This window comes from Eumetopias jubatus, unplaced genomic scaffold (genome assembly GCF_037043125.1).
Source record: "Eumetopias jubatus isolate StellerSeaLion01/CBP00866 unplaced genomic scaffold, mEumJub1_p1.0 scaffold_1, whole genome shotgun sequence".
In the NCBI taxonomy this organism is placed as follows: Eukaryota; Metazoa; Chordata; class Mammalia; order Carnivora; family Otariidae; genus Eumetopias; species Eumetopias jubatus.
In genome coordinates this window covers 95,917,032-95,943,123 of record NW_028274807.1, presented here as the reverse complement: position 1 = coordinate 95,943,123, position 26,092 = coordinate 95,917,032, and the positions used below count along the sequence as shown (strand labels likewise).

Sequence of the window (26,092 nt, the reverse complement as noted above, 5' to 3'; positions counted from 1 at the left end):
ATACCTTCTGAAAGGCCAGGTTGCTAGGTAACAGCTTGTTTCCTCGGTCACAGTGAATACATGGAAGACCCTCAAAAGAGGCAGCAGATTCTTGGTGGACAGCTCTCATATCCCCTCCTGGGAACATGATGAAAAATGTCTTTGGAAAAATAGCTTTATGAGGGCCAGAGCAAGACATGTCCGAAAGGTAAGAAAAACAAAACGTTAAAAGGAACATTACTTGAGAGAAAACAAACCTAGAAAGGGTTTTAAATTTCATTTAAAAATATAAAGTCATGCACCATGTATTACTGATGAGGACTGCTTTGAGCCAGAGGCAAACCCTACTGCCACCCTCTCTCCTAACACCATGCAACTATTTACAAATGCAATCCAGTTGGTCATTGAGGCAGAGAGAGGCGGCCGTAACTGTTTTAGCCAATGGTATGTCTATAAATACACAGGGCTCTTTGGGAGAGCATGCAAGAACTGCAGGAGAAAGATAGGCAAGAAAATCAAAAGTAAACAGTTGTTAGTTAACATCTATTAGTTATTAGTTAATATTAGTTAATGTCTACTAACTAATCAAATTTAAATGAAGTTATTACCACAAAAACCGGACTTTTACTAGCTCAATAAAGCCAAAAATCAGATTAAGAGACCAAAACCCAATCCTTGTTTCCTCACTTTTAAATTGCATAGCTGTTTCATAAATGTTTCTCAAAACATGCCAATTATTAGACAATATACAATTAAAGGGTTTGCAAGTTTCTTGAAATTTTTTTGTCTTTATGTTGATGTGTAACTTGGCTCTCATCTTTCAAAAAATGACATTTGCCATTGAATTTTCAGGATTAGGTACACTGTGGTTTCATATGAGTACATGGAACTTAATGATAGCAGCCACTTACTGTCTACAGCTAAGAGAGGAATCATGCTCAGGTGTGGGGTTTAGAGACCGAAGCAGTTCCCTTACCAAAGTTCTTTTTTGTTAACAAGCTGCGTATATCTCAAACAGTGCCTCGATGTTGTTGACTTTAATATTGAAACTGTGTCATAATTTGGAGAAATGTACATGTGAAATAATAGTTTTTAAATGGGTAAGAAGTTCTGCGAAACCTCATATACTTTATTTTCCCCCACTTGCTAATACCATTTAATACACAATACCAGAGGAGACTTATTTGTGAGCTCTGTATAAAATGGTATTTATGATCAATATTATTACTTTTAAATGAGTAAATATCCATAGAATTATTTTAGATACAGTGTAAAAAGTGATGTCCACTTTAAACTTTAACCTTTAAATTTTGAAAGAAGGAAGGAAGGAGGGAGGGAAGGTAGGTTGGAAGAGAAGGAAAAAAGAAAGCAAAAGAAAAAAACATTTATCAGTGCTATTATTTGTTCAATCACATTTCTGCACATCATGAAACAAGAGTCTTGTTCATACTACCGTCCTCATATACAGTCGGTTTCATCTGGGATTTTATTGTTTTATCCCTGTTCACAAGATCCACCTCAATCCCTTATTATCCCGTAGTGGGTCCACTCTTCTCTCTTGTAGTGTGTAGTGGTTGAATTTTCTATTATAACAGCATATAGCACAGTAAAACATTCTTCAAGCATTGAAAACCTTCTAAGTAGCAGCTACATATGTTTACAATAAAGTTCTCAAAATTTCTAAATATTATCTTGCAGAGGGAACACTGAGGTACCTCAATCTCTTTCTCTTCATTGCTTCTGGCATTTAAATATATCTATGCTTCTGTAAATGTCAGTGAACCCACTACTGGTTATTGAAGTTTACAAGCTTTCCCCCTGGTGAAGTTTGTTCTTTTACTTTTGTTGTACCTTAATTTGGGGGGCCTATTTGTGTTTATAAGAATGTTCACGGAGCTGAAGAACAGGATGAAAATGTATCCTGTATCAAACTGCAAAATTTAAAGATTTTAAGTTCACATAAAATTTAAATCTGACTCATTCAGACAGAAGACGAGAAATGACAATTCTAGTTGTGCTTTTTCCAAATATATTGTTATATGGTTTTACAATCTAAATTTAAGATATACCTGCTAAAATTCCAGGTTGAGGGTACTGAGATACTTTTGGAATATCTGTAAAACACGTAGTTTTTTGGAGCAACACTGAAGGGGAGAAGAATATGCCACCCAAAATATGCTATTTTGGCATAATGATTATTTTAAATAAAGTTAGTTAAGAAATAGCTGGTGCAAGAAGGACACTCTGATCCTCTTTTGTCTTCCTGAAAGCAGGAAATAAATCTCCCATGCGAGGGTATCCTCCCTGGATCAGGAGGGTGGAAGGCATTGTTATCACCAGAGACAGAGAATTTAAGGCCAAGAAGGGTGTACAAACAAATATTTACTACACCAAGCTCAAACTTGACTTGTCAATTCTTCAAAAATTTATTATTTCTTAGTCTAGAAGGTATAAAGTTGCCTAATTTGGTCATTTCTTTGAGTCTCATATTTTCATTGGGCTCCCGCACATGTGAAATTAAATTTGCTTTCTCCTGTTAATTTCTGTTATGTCAACTTAACTATAAGACCAGACAAAGAACCTAGAAAAGAAGAAGGGGAAAGTTTCCCACCCCTACATTTTATTGGTATATTATTATTTACTCAATTATGGGTTTAGTCAGGAACTTCATTTCAGCCCATCAGAAATTTAAAAACCTGGTATACCCGATTTGCCATTTTAGAAATGAACTCATATCAGATTTCCTCTGACTTTATGAGAATTCCATTCAGAGTATTTTTTTTTTAAGATTTTATTTATTCATTTGAGAGAGAGAGATAGAGCGAGCAGAAGCAAGGGGAGAGGCAGAGGGAGAGGGAGAAGCAGGCTCCCGTCTGAGCTCGATCCCAGGATGCTGGGATCATGACCTGAGCCGAAGGCAGACGCTTAATGACTGAGCCACGCAGGTGCCCCTCTGTCTTCAATTTCAAATAAAAATTTTCTTTGGTCTGCTTTTTTGGGAGAAATCTCAGCAAAATAAGATAATTTCTGAGTCTTTAAAAAAAATGGGGCATCTTACAGGTTATGTAACTAACTCAGACTTCCACTTCATCCGAGACTGTCTTAATGTGCACATCACTGAAGTCACCCCTGCAAGAGCTGTAAGTGCTGGGAATCCAAGTACCTTGGGCAAGGCACTTCACATCTCTAATGGACAGTTCCTTACCTTTAATATTCAGAAAATGATGGAGACTCTGACTAATAGGGTTGTTTTGTAACATTACTGCTGTCATGACGACTATCACTACTACAGATATAATGATTTTGTAGTTCACATTTATTAAACACTTGCTAAGGATGCCTGGGTGGCTCAGTCAGTTGAGCGCCCGACTCTTGGTTTTGGCTCAGGTCATGGTCTCAGGGTCGTGAGATAGAGCCCTGTGTCAAGCTCTGGGCTCAGCAGGAGTCTGCTTGGGATTCTGTCTCTCCCTCTGCCCCTCCTCCTGTTCTGTCTCTGTCTCTCCTTCTCAAATAAATAAATAAAGTCTTTAAATAAAAGCACTTACTATGTTCTAGGCACTGTACCAATGGCTTTATTACGCATCACAGTCACCAAATGAAGTGGTGATGATTTTGATAAACATTATTATTTTGCTTATATTATTATAACATAATAAACATTCTTATTTTATAGATGAAGAAGCTGAGGCACAGAAAGGTGGCATAACTTGCTCAAGGCACATGAGTAAATGACCAAGAGCTCTTAACCACTAGGATTCAAATTAGATTCATATAAGCTATTATAATTCTTTAAATAACGGCAAAGCTCTGTCATTATTAGGGTGCAGTTTTTATGAAGGGAAATCATTAATACCGATTTTCTTATTCTGATTGCTCCGCTTAACCACATATAAATAATTGCACTAGTTAATAGAACATGTAAATCTGAGCAGCTATTATTTACTGAAAACAAAAGTTAAGCCTCGCGTAGTAGAACCTATGAGAATAGCGTTTCAGGTAACATCAAGCTGTTTTTAAAACCCTCTCTTATCTCCCCTCCACAAAAGAAAATAAAACCAGACACATGTGGTTTAGTTGGTATATTGGTTTACTCACTTTTAATCTTTCTGCCTGCAGCAAACAGTTATCATAAATTACAAATCTAAACCCTTATGAAAGAAATTAATTTTATTAATGCTCCAATATAAAGCTGCCACAGAGGAGGTGCCATGGCTAAAACTGTACAGCATTTGTCAACCGTGATTTATGGTGTCTTTAAAATAGATGGCATTATCTGAATTGGCCATCTATTCTTGGTTTTAAAAAATGTAGAATGACCAACGAGAAGGAATCAGGTGAGCTGAGACTGTTGGATAAAAAGCAACAATAATGTAACTTATCAATTCATGAGCACCTTCCATCAGAAGACTGTAACGTCCTTTACAGTCACGAATTTATATGCCTCATAAATTGTCAGCCACAATGGGTGCTGTCTAATTAAAGTGTCAAGTTGGTGATTATGTAACTTTGTAAGGAGAGTGAAGGAGGAAGTGGCAGATGGTCTAATTTCTGAGGAGAAGCTGAGCTCCTGAGTTGAAAGATTGTTGGGCACCCACATACAAAAGGCCAGGGGACTCCTTTCAGACACCTAGGGATGTCCGAATTGTATTTGTATGACTCAGCTTCTAAGCATTCCATTTATATTCATTGCTGCATCACGAAAAGTTTGTGTTTAGGAAGGAAGGAAAGAAGCTCAGTGTTATTTTTCAGTTAGCCAAGGTCACTTCTCCCAAATCCCACCCAGGTGCCCCCAGAATATTTCTATTATCTCATTAACATCTCTAATTAACATCTCTACTATGTAGAGATGTACAATTATTCCCATAATACAAATGGGTAAAATATAGACAGAACACAAGGATTCTGGATTTAAACCAATTAAAAAATGAAAATAAAGAATGGTCAAAGAAATAAGAAAGGCTAGAATAATATCTCCTTTCATCCAGAATTAATGCTCTAGAGTCCATGGCAATTTTCTTCTAGCATTTACTTCTGAAGAAACAGAACAAACAAGATTTAGAGAATGCCCCTATGGTTTCCACCACAAGATTCCAGCACACTGCCCTTCAGACACTGCACCCTGGTGTGGTGCCCAGAGCAATATGAGGATGTGAGGGATAGCAACTAGACTTTGGAGCCTAAGGAAAGATTTCACACTGAAAGACACTCAGGCTAGTCATCTATTGGTTAGAATCTTCTCAGATAACCTGCCCATGGATGAAACTCTGGACCATACTTCAGCTCATTCTGGGGAAGAAAACACACACACACACACACATACACACACACACACATACACACTGGGGATGTTATCAGCCTATTTACTTGTGTTACCAAGGTTTAATTGCCTTCTATTATTAATAAATGTCTAGTAGTCATCAGGATAATGGCATGAAGAGGTCTTCTAGTTTAAATCCCAAAATCATCTAATGTAAACTAAGATGATATAATTTTCAGTTATTTTTAAACTGAATTTCACCTTGAAATGGTTGTACTTAGCCTGTAGCACTGCACAAGAAAAGGACAGTAAAAACCCAATCAACTGGATCTCTCTTGTCAGATTCTTTAATTATATGACTTTACTGTGTTTCCTCTGTGCTTTCTTTGGAGAGACTGTATAAGCAAACTATGACCATTTCTCATACTTCAAATTAAAAAAAAAACAAGAGAGAAGGAAACGTCTAGATTATTTTATTACCACTGTGTAACCGTCACTGGAGTTTGGAGTAACAAGACAATAGTCACTGATGAAAGATTCAGCCATGTCCACTATCTAGTTTCCTGATTTCATTTTGGCAGAAAATCACCCAGCATATTTTAATGAAGACAAATGAACCAAAAACTCAACTAAACTTTCACCCTCTGTTTATCCCGATATATTATTCCATTTTCTCCCAATTTTTTCTCCCTGATTGTTGGCCAAAACTCCAGTTATCGATCATGGGATATACCTGCCTCAGGGAATAATAAATTTCGCATAATTTGCTGTTGTTCTTCTAATGTTTGTTAATTTGTTTAAGTGGCAAGACACACATTGGGAATTTCAAGAAACAATATCCAAACTATTAATGAATTGCTCAAGTGGGAAAAATATGAGAAACATACATTTTTTTGGCTTTTGCACATTATTAAGACCAAATTCTTGATTTGCTCTTTAGTTGCAGATGGAGGAATAATTTTCTCTTTGATAATAGGGCACAGTTGTTTTATTTTTTTAATGCCACAGTAGTGTTATTTTTGGAATATGATGTAGTGGCTATGCTTTTCTACTGTATCAGCTTAGTTAATACATGAAAAATAAAAGATATTTCTATGTTGTACTTTATGAAGGCAACCTCATATACAAGAGACATGTGGTTTCTTACAAGCAAAATTGCTATGGAGGCATAATAATTGTGCAATAAAATATAGAAGGTCATCTCTTAAGATTCTTGGAGCCTGAAAAATGATGTACCAAGAGTAAAAAGAGGCCAGAAATAAAAACAGATATGATTTCTAGTTTTACTTAACATGAAAAAGCAATATTTAGAAATTATTTTAAAATTGGCTTAAAATAATGTACAGCACCAATTACAGAAAGAGAAACTTGTAACTATTACTGAAGAGATATGGAAAACTGTAAGAAAAACAATGAATAATAAACCAGAGAATTACTAGGAGAGCAGAAAAGACATTTTATGTCTCAGGGGCATAAAAATGGGGATACAGAGAGCGCTGGACTGTTGCTAAGCAAAATGCTTGAATAGTCTTCCAAAGTGAGTAAAATTGATTAGAGAACCTGACTTTTTAATTTGTTTCCCACCAATCTGTAGAAATGTAAGAGGTTTGGGGAAAATTTGTAAGGGCCAGATTAATGAGGAAACCAATCGAGAGTTGAAGGGTGCTGTACCAGATCAGCTGCTGGAGCTCCACTAAGAAAGATGTCTTCCTATGAGGGCTGACTTCCTCATTCATATCTTAGAAGCATGCATGTGCATTTGTGTGTACCATTAGATTTGCTTTTCTAGCACAGGCAGTCCACTAGGCCCTCTTGCCTTTTGGGGGAGAATCTGCCTTAAATGATTATTAGCCATAAAAATGTGCTTAGGGCTGAGACAAGATGTCAAAGTCCTTCTGAGATCTAGGTAAATTTCTAGGACATCAATTATCCTCTAGGTGGAAAAGTTGCTGCTTATTATGTGTTGCTACTGCTGTTATAGACAAAGGTATTTACAGTTAAAGATTTTAAAAGAGATGCACAAACGCTCTGAACATTTTCTTTCGCTCAGCTCCTCAGGTCGAAACACAAGCAGTCAGATTTGCCTGTCTAGTTCATCGTCCTGCTCTGATCCGAGTAAGTCACACACCTGGTCAGCTCTGACAAGGAACAGAACATTTCATCCACATTCGGATTCTGGAATATCATCCCTGGTAAATATGCTTAATTAGCTCTTTACATAGGGCTATGTTTATAAAATGTACTTTATCTTATATTGAACATTTTTTATTAAGTGTATAAGCTTCTTAAATCTACCCATGTAACTGGGGAGGAATGAAAGTTTGATACCCTCAGTCCCAACTCTGAGAGGAGATGGAAAGAAGCTGGAATGAAGGAAGGAAGACAAAGGTGGAGATGAATAGAAAAGGTAATGACCACAAAAACAGAAATGGCATGCCTTCCTCTCCCCACCTCTGCATTCAAATTCTGTCTCTAGTCTAAGATTTATCTCCTTTCCTTCTGGAATGTCCTTTGTCCACAAAATACATTTTTTTCCTTCCAAACTCACCACTTCCAAGACTTTTTCCTAACCCATCTCAGTGGAACCATGTGTGACTTTCCCTCCTTTCCTTTATTTATCATTGTTCCATCTATCCAACATTGGATCCAGATGAGTCACTCAAATATCTGCCTCCCAAATTATAGAAAATGAGTTTTTCAAGCACAAATGCCAAATTTTATTTAACTTTAAATCCCTGGTGCCTGATACACAGCAGGGCACAGTATATATTTTTGAATAAATGAATGAAATAAAATGAAGCATACCAACTTTGAAAATTTTTATTGAACCAATGGATTAATCACTTGGTCCATCAGAATTAAAAAAGGAAAAACAGGGGCGCCTGGGTGGCTCAGATGGTTAAGTGTCTGCCTTCAGCTCAGGTCATGATCCCAGGATCCTGGAATTGAGCCCCACATTGGGCTCCTGGCTCAGCAGGGAGCCTGCTTCTCCCTCTCCCTCTGTCTCTCCCCCTGCTCATGCTCTGTCTCTCTCTGTATCTCTGTGTCTCAAATGAATAAATAAAATCTTCTTAAAAAAAAGGAAAAACAAAAAGACACAAATATTCACTATTCCTTTAGGAAGAAGCAACAGTCACTCAACTGCAGCACATTGACAACCTTACAGAAATAGAAACAAAAAAATGCAATGGCTCATTTTCCTACAAGGTCAGAAATTGTGAAATCAACCACATACCTCCTTTAAAAAGCAAACAGTTTTGTACAAAATTGGATGACAGTTGAAAAATGGAAACTTTCTTCTCAAACACAGCTTTAGGTTAGGTTCTTTTTTTTCCCAGTAAGATCATCATGAAATAGTACAAAAAGGCAATGGGGTGTGGCAACTCCAGGGAGTTTAACTTCTAAGAAATTTTTATTCTATGATAGAAGGAAAAAAAAATCCAAAAGCACATTGGAAGCTGGGGAAAATCTTCCATAAACTTGTGAACTGAATGACCAAGAATAGTCCAGGGACCACATTCCTCTATAACCTTAAATTTGTGCTTCTTGGTTTTTTAAAGACTATTTCTAAAGAATGAGTGAATTCCTTGAAAGCATGTTAGCAAATCCTCAGATTTTCTCAAAGAATTGCTCAAGCATTAATTAGCTTTTTCATGTTGCTATAAATAAGGTAGAGAGCTTTTGTTATTAGTTTTATTCTTTAAATGAAGACATTGAAATACTGGCACCACCATGGTCATTCAGTGAGTAAGCAATAAAGATCAAAAATCAAAAATAAATGCTTATTAGAAAGCCACCTCCTTTCAATTTATTTTGAGTCAGCATGTTCCAAATTCTGCTTCACAAAATGCATGAGACCCGTGTGCGGCTCCAAGAATAAAAGGTTCTATGATTTAAAAGTCCAGGGGAACACTTTGTGAATATAGACTCACAATGTATATTAGCATAGAAAGGCTCTGTGGAGTCCTGTAACAAAGAGAAACGCTTAACTCAGTTTAATCCAGAGCCTCATAAGCTTATTCAGTGGTGGAAATATTTTTTGTTGGTATTAGACACACAAATTTACAGCTCAAGCAAAATATAAGCTATGTGAAATGCTGCTCTGTGAGATGAAAGGAGTTGTTCCAAATACCCTAATGACCTTTCTTTATGTCAAAAATTCTGGGGCTGTTTGTCTATGTGTACAAAACTGGCTAACTGGAGATCGAATCTGTGGTGTATTTAACACAATGCTCTTTTCTGAGTAATATGCCTTTTGTTTGTGTTAAATTTGAAACTATCATAAGCTATATAAGATACAGGGAATTGTGATTGACTACAACTTCAATAATAGTAAACAATATAAAATTGCCCCAAATATGGTCTTGGCACATATTCTGGTCAGTAATATACTGTCCGGAATGAGGAAGATGACTAGACCTGAAATATTTCATTCACTACTGGCTACACATTTTAAGAGGAATGTCAATAAATTGGAACTCTTCCCAAGGAGAATCATATGTTCTTGTTGGATAGTTAATAATCTATAAACCATGATCTGTAAGAATTGTATGACTTAGGAAGAAGATGACGACTGTTACAAACACTTAATATAGTAGACATGTGTGGCTTCTGTGTAGCCTCAAAAGGCAGAACTTTCACAACTGGAGCAAGTTAAAGAGGCTATGGGCCCCATACAATAAAGTAACTTCAACAATTAGAACTGTTATAAAGTGGGAAATGGAATGAGATTTCTCAATCTAAATAAACCAGGTAATTTTATAAATTTTATAATTTTATTAAGCATTTTAAATTTGGTAGAATAAACCAATGTTGTATTACTCCTTTATATTCTATCAGATTTTATAAATGTACTAGTGTTACCAGTATGAAGCATTGTTATCTGTAGCCCCTAATATACATTCAATAAATATTAAAGGATGATTTATCAGAGGTGGTATAAAGTGGATCCATGAATGGGTACACATATGTATTTCTGTTGTCATTTACCATTAAATATAATTTAGAATGAACTAAAGTGACTTCTATAAGGACACTGTTAGGTACTTGGAGTTCAATTTGGCTGAATGTTTGGCAATGATTTGTGTTACTTTTACACATAAAAGTAAATGAATCACATATTGCCAGATGCTATTTCTCTTCTTTCGTATTTTAAAGCTTCCATCAGACTCTTTTAAGTACCTCACTTGGCACAAGGTAGAACAACATGACATTCAAGGAAGTCAACTGCGTTGCCCAAGAGTAAGAGAAGGTAAAGAACAAATATGTGTATCTTTGTGTGTGTGCTCTAAGTAGATTTTATTTGTGGATGAAAAACATTGCTTGGGGGAAAAAGATATTACTTAGAGAGAAAAATTTCCTTTTTCAAGACCATAGAATTACTAATATAGCTAGTGAAGCCACTTTAAAGCACATTCATATATCTGATTATATAAATAATAAATGTTCAGTATTAAATCCTGGAAAAATAGAAAGATAAAAAAGAATCTGTAATTCCACTATCCAGAAATAACCACTGTGACTTTTATTTCCATTTAATCTTTTTTGAAAAATATATACACATACTTCCTTACAAAATTATACAATTTTGTTTCTTGAGTTTTTCCACTTATGTTGTTATTGTGAGCATTTCTTCTATGTTATTAAACATTACCCAAAATGTGGTTTTTAAAGGTTGCATATTTCTCCATCATATGGATATTATTAAATATATTTAACCAATGATCTTTGTTGGAATTTTCATTTATTTACAATATTTCATGATCATGAATGACACTGTCACTTCAATGAATAACTTTAACCTGATTTAATTCTACCCATTGGTTTTTAAAACACCAAGTGGGAATCTAAATAAACCGGATAGTTTCATTTTATATTTTCACTAAGCATTTTAAGTTTGGTAGAACAAACCAATATTTTACTCTTCCTTTTCATTCTATCAGATTTTATAAGTGTACTAGTGTGACAGTATGAAGAATTGTTATCTGTAGACCCTAATACATAATGTTTGATTTTTTTATAATTAGCTTTCAATAGATTCTATATTATGTAAGAACAGGCACTATGCATTTCTCATGTCTCTTTTGCATATCCTATAAGCTGATGAGATAATATTAGACATAATTCTGGCTCCAGTATTTAGTCTTTATAAAACATCAAATATCTTGGCTATCTTCCATCCGTATTTGCAGATTTGCCATTATATTGTATATTGTACAATTGTAGTATTGATTTAGAACAAGTTGCTTTAAATATTCACCTGCTCATTTCCCTCTCTCAATGGCATTACTTTACCATACAATGCCTTTCTTCTTTCACTCAAACTCAGTTGACAAAGGCAGGTTACAAGAGCATCATTTTCTGAAACATTGAATAAAATATGTTCTTATGTTTCAACTCTGTCAGCTCAGTTTGCAGCTAAGTATTGACTCCTATTTTTAAAATATTAGTAGATAGTACTACTAGAGGTAAACTCAAGTTGTCCTGTGGGGACCTGAGAGAGAATATTTTTCAAAGAGCCAGAAATTACGGGGAATTAGGAAGAAAGGAGACCAAAAAAGTGGAGACCATGTATGTCACATGAGTAAGAAGTCTACAGGCAAAAAGGAAGAGATGGCTATACCAGGGACCACGGTGGGCAGGGTTCAGCTGGTTCTTAAACTCTAGTGTCAGGACAGATCACCCAGAGGCTTGTAGAAAATGCAGTTTTCCAAAACCTTCTCTCAAAGAATCTGATGTAATTAGTATGAAGGGGGCCCAGAAATTTGATAATTGTAAAATTATCAAGAAATTCTGTTACAGATGATCTGAGGGCCACAGTATGAGAAACGCTAGTTTAGGAAGTTTGAAGGGAAGAAATTGGAACTGAAAGTGAAAAGATTGATACAATAAGGGTTTTGGCATTTCTGTGTGTGTGTACGCGCGCATGTGTGGTGGTGGTGGTGGTGGTGGTATGGTGGTTGATGGTTGATGGTTGTGCTCTAATGAGGCAAAAAGAAATTGTATTCTGAGCGTGGGTGGAGAGTTGACGTTTAGAGGGAACTGCCAAACTGAAGACATTGGGAATAAAACATAGGAGTAAACTGAAAATGAGTATGTGTAAAGAGAATCCAATGGCCTCCCCGCTTCCCTGATTTAAGTGCCAGGTCATGTGCTGAGGCCATCAGTCAACAAAGCCAATCCCACATGAGGACCACGGTGGCCAGTCATGCAGAGGACACCATTGCTCTGCAGATAAGGCACATTTTCCTTCCATAGACCATTAATAAAACCCAATCTCTCGCAAGTGACTAGTTGTAAAAGGAATGGAGCATGATCTAGGGGATGGAAAACATTGGAACATCCCACCACCTTGAACTGTGAAGAACATAGATGTCCCTTGTTCATTGCCTTTCATTTTGTTTAAGTTTTGTTTGTGCATGTGTGAGATGGAGAACAAGTGTTCTCAAAAGCATTCTAATAACAATTACCCTCCTCCTAGATTAGATCCTGAAACACCCATCAAAACTACTTCAGTTCATCTCAGTTGTACATCTGGGAAGAGTTCTTAAGAGAAGAAAGTTATCTGGTGTGTGAGAAACAGCAATTTCCCAAGGCTTTGATGGCCAGATCAAGACTGACTTAACTCCTCCCAATTAAATGAAGCAAACGAGCCAACTGTTGGCAGAATTCTTTTAAACTATAGACGCTTTCTACTTGAAAATCCCTCAGCAAGTTAATTCAGTCATTTCTGCTGAGTTACAAATCCAGTGAGGGGACAAAGAACAAATTCAGAGATAGCAGGAGAAAGCCAACATTCCAGGGCTGTCAGAGATTCCAGACTATAGTTCTAAACTGCTAAGATATATCTTCAATTATCAACCATGTCTGAGTTTTAAAAAGAAAGAATCCAATTTAATATAACTCCTCACAGTGGAAGTGACCTTTGGCTTCCAACTTCAAAGAAATCTTTGAAAGCTGCTTTAAAAAAATAACTGAAAGAGCAGAAGATCGATAGAACTCAAACAAACAATATAGGGCAGAGTTTAATAACTCTGGGGGTATCTGTTGCACAAAGTAAGCTACCAAATTTGGGGGCAGTCGTATTGCAGACAGTAGAGCCTGAGGTCTACCCAGTCAATCAGATAATCGTCCAGTTTTCCAATTCTATGACTTTTAATTCCAATCAGCCTAATCAACCTAGAAGAACATTTCTTAACACAAGGATGTTTTATTGTTAGGATACTTCAGGGTTATGTGATTTCCTAGGTGGCAACAGTACAGTTCATTATGAGAGAAATGCCTGAAAGGTCAGGTTGCACCTCGGCTTCCACCTGCGTCTGAGGAAAGAACTGATATTTGTGTCAAAATAACAAAACATTGGACTCTTTTATTGCCTTCCATAAATCCTTCACAAATGGACTCATTATCTCCCATCAGAGCCCAGACAAGACTGTCACAAAAGCAAAGTTTGTTCCTGATGCCTGTAGTAACCTCTTTAGTATAACTCTTTCTTTTCACCTCTGAACTGAGAATCACACATTCCAGAAAAATGTAGACGGGGAAGGGTGCGCAAATGGTACAGGTAGGACTCATGGAAACACAGATGCTGGAACTGGGAGGCAATTGAAATCACTGAGCTTAGGATTGCTGTCAGGGGTCCAGTTAATATCACAACAGACCGAAGTTTGCCTGGGTAACACAATAGAGCTGTAATTTCTCAGAGAGAAATACATCTTATCAGTATTTTTATAAAGCATTATGAACTTCAAACAAACATAATTTCTCATCGTACTCAGCTGATGTTGGGCTCTTGATGCTAGTCTTCCCTGTATTTTGGCAGCTATGGAAAACTAAAGTGCAGAAAATTAAAATTAGTCATCTGGAGTCACACAATCACCTAGCACCCAACCTCAGACGGTAGACAGGATCTCCTTTCTCTAACCATGGAAATCTTGTGCAAGCCTGATTTGGAGGACAGCAGAATTAGGAAATAGTGGGAAATGAATTTGGAAATGGAGACTGAGATAAGATCGTGGAAAACCTTGCTTGGCAAGCTGGAATTTTCCATCTCTAACTGGTAGGCAGTGAAAAATTCTGAAATGTTTTAAACACATGAGTGTGGCAAAAGCTCTGTTTTAGGAAAGCTGGGTGGCCATGTGTGTCATTTATATTGAAGGAGAGATGATTGCCAACAAGGTGTTCCAGGAGAAAGGAGCTATAGTTCAGGTAGGGAGATACGAGGGTCTAGACACTGAAGAGAAGCAGGGCGGATTCTCAAGGGGGAAGTGACGGAACCAAGTGGCTAATTGAGTCGAGAGACAAGAGAGGGAAAGTCATGAGTCACATCCCCAAAGAGAAAATTATATGAAGACTAAAATCATTCTACTGGTGATTTTCTTACCTACCTGCGTTCAAAATACTTTCCGTAGGGGTAAAAGTTAACTTATTTTGTTACTGCTCACACTCTTGGGGCACAATGTGGGCCAACTCATGTTTTCCTCAATCCTGATATCGAGTAGAAGTTTAAAACAACTGGCCAAATATCAAGCAAAGGTATCAGTCCTGCCACCATTAACCTACTTCCAAGATCTCACCTTGTGATTTTTGCCCAGGACCCTCCACAGAAGAGTTGCTCTTCAGACAGGAGGAGTGTACTTTGCCTGCTCGGAAAAGAGTCCTTGAAAAAAACAAATGGGAAACATGGCTACAAGAAAACTGGGAAGACTGCACGGTGAGAACTTAAAAGACAGGAAAAAAGTCTCTTTTCAGCATTGATTCAGTTATGACCCCCCCCCCAAGGGCAGTATCAAAACTCTAAGCATTCGTTCGCCATTTTCTCTAAAACTAGTGGTGTTTGGGCTTCTCCACCTCTTTGTTCACCTCTTCTTCATCATAACATGTTTCTTATTTTCTAACCTGTATCTTATCCTAATATTGCTGAACTTCGGAAAAGTTTAAAATACTTGAGAATGAAATTGTTCCTTTTGATAATAATAAGTGTCAAATGTTGGACAATATTCCTCATCAAAGAGTTTATGATGCAATCTGGAATCCCTTGAACAATGCAGTAAGCCAAAAAGTTTGAACAGCTGGAGCAGCCAGCCTGGTCTGAACAGAACTATCCAGGAACAAATAAAGCTTTTTACCAGTGAAAAACAGGAGCTGTGATTTGTTGGTGCTGAAATGGACCCAGCTGGCAGAGCTGCTAACATTGAAACCGCCCCTGCCTTACGTCAGCCGGGGTGCTACAAAGCTATGGGACTGAGGTTCCTCAAGCCTCTAATTCCGGCTGGCTCCAGTCATGGTAGGCAGAGAACTGGGGGTGTAACTGGGAAGGATGTGTTGCGAGCAATAAAAGAGTAAGTCAACTTCTTGGCAACAGAGTGGGATGCCAATATTTTTGTCTTTTGGAGTGATCAAAGTGTACGTGAAGAATTTAGGAAGTCTTCCAGAAATAAGACTCAGTTTAAAACCTGCTCACTGGGGCCTCTTGATGCCTCTTTTGCTTCACAGTTTGACCTTAGATGTTGTAGCATTATGGCATTACAGGGCGGGAAGGAGCTTCAGAGAGGGTCTGTTCTAAATCCCTTCCTTTCAAAAAGGAAAGGGAAGTCCAGAAAGGCATGATTTGCCCAAGGTTGTACATCTTGGTAGTGGAAGATATAAAAGTAGAATATTGTTTCCCCTGCATGGTGCTTCCTTTTCCTTTTAGAATTTAAAATTTTCATATATAATGGGTAGATATATTCTACTCTTAAAAATTAAACCGTACACCTATTTATTTGTTTAAAAAATTTAAACGATATACCTGAAACTTTGACCTCCATTCCCAGAACTACCATTAGAGGTAATCATTTCAGTATATATATGCATTCATTCTTTATAGCTGCCATTTAAACTATGGATATATTGTAAAGGCCAGTGGAGCCTTCCTAATAAATTATCATAGAAAATTTAATTGGCCTTCAGATAACTGTACTCTAAGAGAAGGGCTAAATAAATTCTAACTACCATAGAAAACTTAATTGGAACATAGTGGTCCAAAAAAAGCCTTTCTGAGGAGGTGACATTCAATATAGAGATAGATATAATCACTTATCATTTCTTAAGTTTTATTTCAGAATTAAGACCTTTTATACTTTTGGAAAATGGAACTTAAAGTATCAAAGTTTATGTTTAATGTGTAAAAATTTTAAGACCTTAATGATCTTTTTAAAGATAGAGATATCTATATTTCTTTAAAATAGTAAATTATTGGGGCACCTGGGTGGCTCAGTCGGTTAAGCGTCTGCCTTCGTGATCCCAGAGTCCTGGGATTGAGCCCAGCATTGGGCTCCCTGCTCAGCGAGAGCCTGCTTCTCCCTCTCCCGCTCCCCCTGCTTGTGTTCTCTCTCTCTCTCTCTGTCAAATAAATAAATAAAATCTTTAAAAAAATAGTAAATTATTTTGATTCAAATTTTTTTAAAAGGGGATTGCCATTTTATTCAATAATTTTATTGAAAGAAGTAGGAAGGTGAAAATGAAGGGCGGGGAATCGGAGGGGGAGACGAACCATGAGAGACTACGGACTCTGAGAAACAAACTGAGGGTTCTAGAGGGGAGGGGGTGGGGCATTGGGTTAGCCTGGTGATGGGTATTAAAGAGGGCACGTTCTGCATGGAGCACTGGGTGTTATACACAAACAATGAGTCATGGAACACTACATCAAAAACTAATGATGTAATGTATGATGACTAACATAATAAAACAAAATTTTAAAAAATGTAAAAAAGAAAGAAATTGATGGCAAAAATGTGGAAATAAAATAAGTTGACTTTTAGGAATAAAGTTTACAAGGGCAATGCTGCCACCAAAAGTGGCTTTAATTTTCTTTATATCAAAGCTGACTGATGTTAAAAGCAAAAATAAAATATCTAGTATCTGTTAAATGTGGTAAAGTCATTTTTACGTATGTATCCCTAGCTACTTTAAAACAAAATAATAGCTCCATCTTTTGAATGATGGTATCTTTTTGAAATCTTTTAATTATTATTTTTAGGTGTCATTTTTTCTTTAAGAAGAAAAGGGGGGACAACACTAATTTTCATAATACACGGAAGACAAGTTAGCACAGGGGTAGGATGGGATGAAATTTTTTCAAATGTGATTTTTGAGTATTTCCAAGGAGGCTAAGAATAACTAATCATTTAAATCAGTAATTCCAAAACAGAATTTTATCCCTTCCACTCTTTACCCTTAGAAAATTTCAGAATCAGTTTCAAGATCCTGCCCTCCCCACCTCCAACCTTGTATGTAATTCTAATCAGGATCAGGTCAGGATCTTCACCTCCCCTACCTTAACAATGAATTTCTGCCACATAATTGTGAGTGTTTGGATGTGTGTTTTAGTGTGCACACCAAAAAACTACTGGTTTAAATAACATATACAACACATTTTTAAGTAATAACTATTTTTAAAAGTTGATAAAATAACTTGCTTTTACTTTTTATTTATTTTTCCCTTCAGAATTTGAACCTTTCATTTCAGGATTTGGGGGACCCTTATCAAGTTGCAAATTTTAACAGGATTCTTAGAAGACTAATTCGAGTTGAAACCCTCTGGTTAGTGGATAATTCACTGGTGGACTTAAGTACCGTAAGATTGCCAAGGTACCTGCTCTTTAGCCTGTCTAGTTACTAAGTTAAAGTCAAATATTTGCTATTTGGGCATATGGGATCACTGTCTGTACCTACTGTGGCCATATGGTCAGGTCTTAAAGGTAATAGTGCTAAATGATACCTGAGCAAGGCAAAAAGGGAAATTTATACATCATAATGTCACACTTTAGAGGGAAAAAAAATCTATTCCTTTCCAAATTAATATTATCATCAATTTTTAGAGGAGTAATTTGTAATCAGAGAATCATACTGGCAGAAAAACTTGCCGTATCCCTTGTATTGTACACTGGAAATGCAATTACATTATATAAATACTACTGTTGTAACGTAGACATTTTTAATATTTGTTGAGCACCTATGAGGACAGGCTCTACAGGTAGTTAACAAGAGTCTTGGTTTCAAGGTCACATTCTAATGGAAGGGTGAGGGTAGCCAATCAGAATAACAACAGAAACAAACTAAAAGTTTTTTAAAAATATATGGACTCTTCGGTTTTCCAAAGATCCCAAACTCCTGACATTAAAGATAATCTGCCTTTTTGCTCAGGATCGCTTGAGAACTCCTTTTGTAGAGAGCTGCTGTCTGCCTCACCAGGCCCACTGGGTAGGTGGAGTGACGAGAAGTGGGAGATAAAGGAAACCAAGCAGCCACAAGAAGGAAGGGTAAATCCTAGAGCTGGTTAAGGTACATCTCTGAGCATGGATTAAAAAAAAAGACCATCCCAGTCACACAGGAGAGGGAAGCAGTCAGGAAATGGAGGAATATGCAGTGCGCCTGGGTATCTTCAGTCCTTTCCAAAGCCCCTTCAAAACTCTAGACTTGCATTGCATTTGATTTTACTTATGTTCTTTTTAAGTAATTGCTACACCCAATATGGGGCTTAAGATTAAGAGTCGCATGATCTAGCAACTGAGCGACCCAGGCGCCCCTACTTATGTTCTTTTTAAATAACAAAATTTTAAATACCTAAATAAAAATTCTCAAAAGAAGCTTAATATCACTACTATAAATCAAAATCACTGGCAGTTGATATTGGTTTATTCAGGTTTTTGTTACTGTTTTTGTTTTACCAGACTCCCTTCTAGGAATATAATAGTGATAACATCAGTTATATTTTTAATACATATTTAAATACATATGCAACGAAAACATGTTTAATAATCACATGGCATACTTTAAATACTGAACTAGAAGATCATGTACTTGAAATACCTGAACTTGACCTGATCCAGATCAATAAGCCTCCAAATCTTTGCTATCTTACATAAAAGAGAGAGAGAAACCATAATCATTAAAGAAAAGACTTGCCGGGCGCCTGGGTGGCTCAGTTGGTTAAGCGACTGCCTTCGGCCCAGGTCATGACCCTGGAGTCCCTGGATCGAGTCCTGCATTGGGCTCCCTGCTCAGCGGGGAGTCTGCTTCTCCCTCTGACCCTCCCCCCATCTCATGTGCTTTCTCTCTCATTCTCTCTGTCTCTCAAATAAATAAAAAATCTTTAAAAAAAAAAAAAAGAAAAGAAAAGAAAAGACTTGCCCCAGATTTAGAGTTCTCTCTTTTGGCTTTTCTTTCTTTAGAAATATAATATATAATATTAAATTATGTAATTGCAATTCAAATTTTACAACTGCCAAATCAATGTGTCAAAGGAGAAAAAAGTTGATGTATGTAATTCATCGTCTCCTTCCTTCTGCCCCAAGGAAAAACACCACACTTGGTTTGCTGCTTTTCACCCCTAACATCTTGCTGACTGGGGATGTGTGATGGGGTGAATCTTAGAGCCTGAGATGGATGTACCATTGAAAATGAGAGAGTGACTGGCAGGCAATAAAAGAATAGATTTCATAGGAGGACAGAGAGAGAAGCAGAGACACAGGAACTGCTTAGGCTGGGTTTTCAATTAGAAATCGTCATAGCACCAAAGTGCTTCTAAAATATTATGTGTAACCTAGAAAAGAGTAAAAACCCAAAGTTATCAAATGTATGATTAGGACTGTGTAAAATGTCCATACGGAGAGAGAGTGGAAGAAAACAAGGAAATGATAAGAACAGATGTGAAAAAATTACAATTCAATTGGGGTCAGGGAGTTCAAACTGGATTTTTCCAATATGGTTGTGTGGAAACTCTCTCTCTGTTTAGCAACATTTTTACCATTAGCAATAATTATTTACTAAGTGGGGTACAAGTTCATAAATAAGTTCCGTGTGTTTCTTTCATGGTATTTAATCCCAACTTATACATAAAGGAATTTTTCCTTAAGGCAAGGTGTCAGTGATAGATTTGAATTATTTCCTCTATTTGCATGGTTTTAAACAATTACAGCTTTAAGGCAAAAATATTGAGAAGCATGATATGTCAGGAAAATGTATTCAACCTAAGTGCCCAACACACATTTCTTCTCCTAAGGATACCTTTTAGTTTTCTTTTATATATGAAAGATTTTTTTTCTAATTCAAAATGCTATTTTTTCAATATAGAATTTAAGTATGGAAAAATAGAAAAAAAAACTGATCTCACTACTTGGAGGCAATACTCTTCACAAGTTGTTATGCATCTGTGTGAACAACGAGATTGCTGAGATTCACTCATTCATTGCAGCCATTCACACTTTCATTTGAGACATATTACGAATACACCATGGACCAACTATTATGCCAAGTACTGAGTGTATACATTGGAAAAGAAAACAGATTTCTGTATTCAGCAAGCTTATAGTCACATATATTTAGCTTATTTTCTCTTCATATTTTGATATAAATATTTCTCTTCTTTTACAAACCACAGTTTTGGAAAATATCACTGTCACTCCTTTGAGGGGCTATGGTCTAGATGAAGCATGCTAGTTCTATGCAAGATTTGGTAGTTAACCATCTTCTTCAGGAGACAAATGACAGGGTGTTTATTTTTTTTATCCAGATGCAGAGTTTTAAATATGAACAAAAACCATCTCACATCTTTCAAACAATTGCCAAAGATACCTCAGATACAGCATTTATCTGTGGCTGAAAACCACATTGAATCTCTGACCGGGCTCTCCAGTTTATGGTGCACTCCACTAGAATCCCTTACTCTCAAGAGGAACCCTTGTGAGTTTCACACAAATTACCGGAGACGGTAAGGCCCCAAACACCTTTGTCATCTGTGTTCTTCTTTGAATGTTATACTTTGACTAGCTGTTCCCCTGGAGCTTAAATTCACTTGGCAAATATTTATCCTAAATATTACATGTTGAACGTTGCATGCTTCTGATCTCACCTAAAGAACTTTGAAGTAATTTTTTTTAAAGATTTTATTTATTTATTTGACAGAGAGAGACAGTGAGAGAGGAAACATGAGCAGGGAGAGTGGGAGAGGGAGAAGCAGGCTTCCAGCCGAGCAGGGAGCCCAATGCGGGGCTCGATCCCAGGACCCTGGGATCATGACCCAAGCCGAAGGCAGACGCTTAACGACTGAGCCACCCAGGCGCCCCTTTGAAGTGATCTTTTTTTAAAAAATCTATAATTCACTCTTCTCTGAGTTAACTTATGATTGCTTTAAAATTTTAGGCTTCTCTTATAATGTGACTTTACATATACAAAGGTGCTTCATTTTGGACTTTCAAATCCTATGCGTTTTCTCTCATAATGTTTAATAGATACTATGTCTTTTTAAAGATTTCTATGTACAGATTTCTATCAATGTCCATGTGATAGTTTTATAAATTGTTTATTCTGTTTTTTGTTTGTTTTGTTTTTTGGTAGAGAGAGAGCAAGAGTGAGCAGGGGAGGGGAAGAGAAAAAGGGAGAGAGAGAATCCCAAGTAGGTTCCATACCCAGCACAGAGCCCGATGCAGGGCTTGATCTCATGACCCTGAGATCATGATCTGAGCTGAAATCAAGAGTTGGACACTCAGCCAGCTAAGCCACCCACGCACCCCTATTCTCTGGTTTTATTTTCACTCCTTTGGGTCACAAGAGTACCATTAAATAGATACAAAGAAGTAACTGATTCAATCTAACCCAGTGGTTGAAAGTCCTTGAAAACCTGTGAAGAATAAATTTTATTCTTTTGTCACTACTGGAACATTCCTAATGGTAATAATGCAATGTGTACCTTGGGGTATGCAGAAAATTCTCTCTCTCCCTAGCTAATTCCAAGCACAGCTTGTGGGAATTTAAAGGGTAAAAACAAGCCACTGAGTTCTAGAACTTGTATTTGCCCCCAGATAACAAGTAAACTCATGTCTCAGTTTGAATCTATCATACAAAGGATTAGATCATTTCTAGGTTCATACCTGATCTATGATTATGTCTTTCATCTACATTCAACTTCAATAAAAGACATAGCTCTCACTGCCTTCCTTTCTCAAACTGCCATTTGCCCATGACAACAACCATATTCCAAGGCCTAGATAATATGACTCTTCAAACTCTGATGTACAACAAAAAATTATCAAAATAAGAATTCTAGTCTGTTATTCCTACATAAATCTTATTACTGCCATTGTCACCCCCATGACTATAGACTGAAGGCAAAATTCATGTTCTGTGATCATAAATTCTCAAATTGCTTTTACATAAGTGAAAACTAGCAACATAGTTGCTTTAAAATTGAACTAATATTTAACCATAATAACATTTTGAAGTTTAAAATTATATTTCCTACAGTCAGAGAAGGTTCAGCTGGACATTTCAACATCATTCATAAAAAGGCACATTTCTAGTCATAAAGGCAATTTATTAGTATTACATTTTAGTTTTGTTAATTTATATGTGGGATTTTATTTTGATCCCAATTCAGTTACTTGCCTCCCTTCAGAGGATGCCTTACAACAATAGAATTAAGATTAAACTGTCTGAAATCTGATATGCCCTGAGGTCTCACTATAAATCTGTCTTCAAAATTTATGATGTGGTATAGAATTATGTGAGAATGAAGGATATAATGAGGTTCTTCTATTTTCTAACGTTAACTCTGTTGGATTGAGTCCAAGGTGGATACAGACGGGCATTCAAGCTATAAAAAGCCAGGTTATATTGACTTGGGTAGTACAGGGTGACTTTAAACAGAAAGATCTGGTCATTTCAAAGTATGAGGAAAGGATTTAAGTATCCACTTCTGCTGAGGAACTAAACTGAAGTCCCAAGTTCATCCAAATTTGGGTTCGGTCACCTAGCCAAAATCCACATTTTGAGGATTATAACAGCATTCATTCTGTCCCTGGGTATCCCTGTGTCCAGGATCTGTGCCAGACCTTCAGTGTCCCTTTAGAACATAATCAGAATTATTTAAGTATAAGACTTTCTTGGTCATTGTCACCTACAATTGTGACTGTCTTTCCCTTCCTCCTTTGTTTCAGATCCTCCAATAAGAATAAAGCACAGTTCAAAAGAGAAAAAAACTTACTGATAAAGCTCATAGTATAAGTCCCAGTAGGTAGAAGTCAGCCCCATGTCCGGGGACACCCAGAGGCAAACCCTTTTACTCTTCTTCAGAAGTCAGTGTGATCTGAGTTCACCATAGTTTTACTTTTTGAAAAGAAGTAGTAGCTAGGGTTTCCTGTCAGTTAAGTCTGAACATTAGGGCCGGAAGACTTAGATTTTAATCTTTGCACGGTCTCCCACAGGCTTTATGATCTTGGATAAGTAACTTAAAATGGGGGATAAAAAGCTGACGGAATTGGTGTGAGGATTAAATAAGATGATATACAGGAAATATTTAGTGCTAAGAAAATTATGTGGCCAAAGAGAGCACCCAACGAGGTTAATACCAACCATTAGTTGTCATGGCATGTCTACTGACAGGTTTCAGTATCTTTCATCCTGGGCAAATCCCAGGACCATTCATTTCCTCTGGTATGAGCCCACAGAACTCCCAGATCTAGAAAAACTCTCCACTTGAAAGAAAACACTGCTTTATAACACTGCTAGGCATTTGACTACTTTCACCTGGGTTGATGAGCAGGACCCCTTCCTGAACCTGAAGTGACTGTGTAAATCTGAAATGTGATCTTCAGAAATTCTCTCTGTCAAGAGAAAATAACTCAGCACAAGAATATTTCCCACTCCTTCTCTTATACTTCACAGCCAGAATTCTTCCTTAACTATCATTAAACAACATGTGTTTTTTTTACTTCTTCCTTTTTAAAAAAACTTTTTACTTTCTAATGTGCACTTATATCATTATCTCATTCTTTCTCTCATGGTTATTTGGCTAAATTCCTTCATTTTTTCCCTTTATAGAGCTTTGTAAAAACTGCACTGAAATTCTCTTATAAAAACAGACTGTACACAGTCCCACTTCTCTGACCTATACTTATGATCTGTAGAACTATATAGTAGCTCCTGGAGAGGGCAAGCTACAGCAAGGTGATCAGCTCAATGAACATAAATAGTATTTTATTATAACCCTATTGTAAAGATTAAAAAAAAGAATAAAATGATAGCCATTCATCTTTCTTGTAATAATAGGCAAACTCCACTCATTCATAAGGAGAGTAAGTGAAAGACAATGCTTTTGTTCTGTACAGTTACTTTTTTTATTTTTAACTTTTGTTCTAGAGTGTTCTCCTGTTTGCCAAACTTAAAAATGCTGGATGGAATCCTGAAGCTACCAGAAGATTCTTCACCACCAGAAACCAATGTTTTTTCAAAAATGTGTATTATATCATAATGCAATTTGTATAGAAAGAAAGCAATCACCAGTCTCTAAAAGCTAATAAATACAGGAGATGCATGACTAAATATTGTTGCTTACCATATATATATAATATATGTTTATATAGTTTTCCTTTAAATTAGTGATCTCCAGTTTTTTAATTCTATACCCCAACAGTAAATAAATTTTGAGCATACACATATAATTTTTATTAAGAAATCTTATACATAAAACACTGGAGAAATATATAATGTATATTTTAAACTTAAAAAAGAGAGATCTTTAAGTAATGGCATAAAAATTTAACATGAATAAAGGCTCTAAGTCTTCCTCCATACTCCAGGGACTCATCTTTCCAGCCTCAAGGCTATGAGTCTTTTACTTTGACAGTACTGCTTCAAATATCTGAAGAACCTATTAAAAGGAAGGGGGACAACTGTGTGATTTTAAGCCACATGCATTGGATTCTCCATTTTGAACATTCTGTCAGTCACTAGTGACTTTGATACAACAGAAATTTAGGAAGGTCCCATGCCATTCATTAAACATTTAGAAAATAATAACGGTAAAGCTTCTTTATGTTCAGAGAATTTTAAAATGCAATTTTAAAGCTGCTTTCCCTATAAAGAATACAATTCAATTTAAATGCTTTCAAAATTTAGAGAAAGGTCAACAATTAGATCAACTTCTGATCTTATATTTTTCCTTATTTATAGAGATCAACTTAGTTGCAGAACTAAGACTTTCCCAAGGTGATTCGTCAATTAGATGCTTCCTAGCATGAAATAAAATATTTTCTGGATCATCCTGCCATGAATGAAAACTGCTTATAAAATTATATAACAAAGATTCTAACAAGACCAAGATATAGTTCCTTCCCTCAAGAATCTTATGAATGACTAAAGTAGACAGCACCCACATAAGACCTAAAATATAATAAAATATGTTATAAATATTATGGGAGGAAGTGAGAAGATTTAAGTTATGGGAAGCACCTTTGAGGACTTTATAGAAAGAAGATAATTTGAGGTGTATGTTAAATAGTAACAGACTTCCACAGATAGCAGATAGTGGTGGGTTGTATCAGTCAGAAAACATGACATGAAAAGGGGCACAAAAGGGCACCTTGGTGGCTCAGTCAGTTAAGTGTCTAACTCTTGATTTCAGCTCAGGTCATGATCTCGTGGGCTGTGGGATCCAGTCCTGCATCAGCCTGTGGGCTCAGCGAGAAGTCTGCAATAGATTCTCTCCCTCTGTCCTTCCCCCCACCCATGTGCATGTGTTCTCTCCCTCTCTCTCTCAACCTCTGTATATATAAAGAGAGAGAGAGCTAGAGAAAGAGAGAGAAAAGGGGCACAAAGACCAGAAAGTGTATGTCAGTTAGGAATAGGCAGGCTGCAAAAGTCAAAGCAGATTGACAGTGGCTTAAAAAGACTAATAGTAATAATAACAGCTATAATTTTTGAGCATCTACAATGTATCAGGCACAGGACAGACACTGTACATTCATTATTTATATCCTCAAAAATCTATGAGTATCCAATTGTTCTCATTTCATTAGTAGGGATAGCTGAGGCTCTGAG

The 26,092-nt window shown here is 36.6% G+C and overlaps 1 protein-coding gene across 1 annotated transcript; it reads left to right on the top strand.

Annotated features, from left to right (window-relative positions):
* The first annotated feature begins 176 nt into the window (after positions 1-176).
* LOC148165035 (uncharacterized) lies at positions 177-24,524 on the top strand. The gene is made up of 7 exons (XM_088023012.1): positions 177-187; positions 7,218-7,428; positions 10,394-10,487; positions 14,830-14,948; positions 17,724-17,866; positions 20,790-20,987; positions 24,413-24,524. The coding sequence occupies exons 1-7, from the start codon at positions 177-179 to the stop codon at positions 24,522-24,524; spliced, it is 888 nt and encodes a 295-aa protein (XP_087879138.1).
* The last annotated feature ends 1,568 nt before the right edge of the window (positions 24,525-26,092 follow it).

Excerpts from the sequence above, each read along its gene's own strand:
- LOC148165035 (XM_088023012.1), top strand. Across the intron at positions 7,429-10,393 it reads ATTCTGGAATATCATCCCTG|CTTCCATCAGACTCTTTTAA; the intron begins GTAAATATGCTT and ends CGTATTTTAAAG. Across the intron at positions 20,988-24,412 it reads CACACAAATTACCGGAGACG|AGTGTTCTCCTGTTTGCCAA; the intron begins GTAAGGCCCCAA and ends CTTTTGTTCTAG.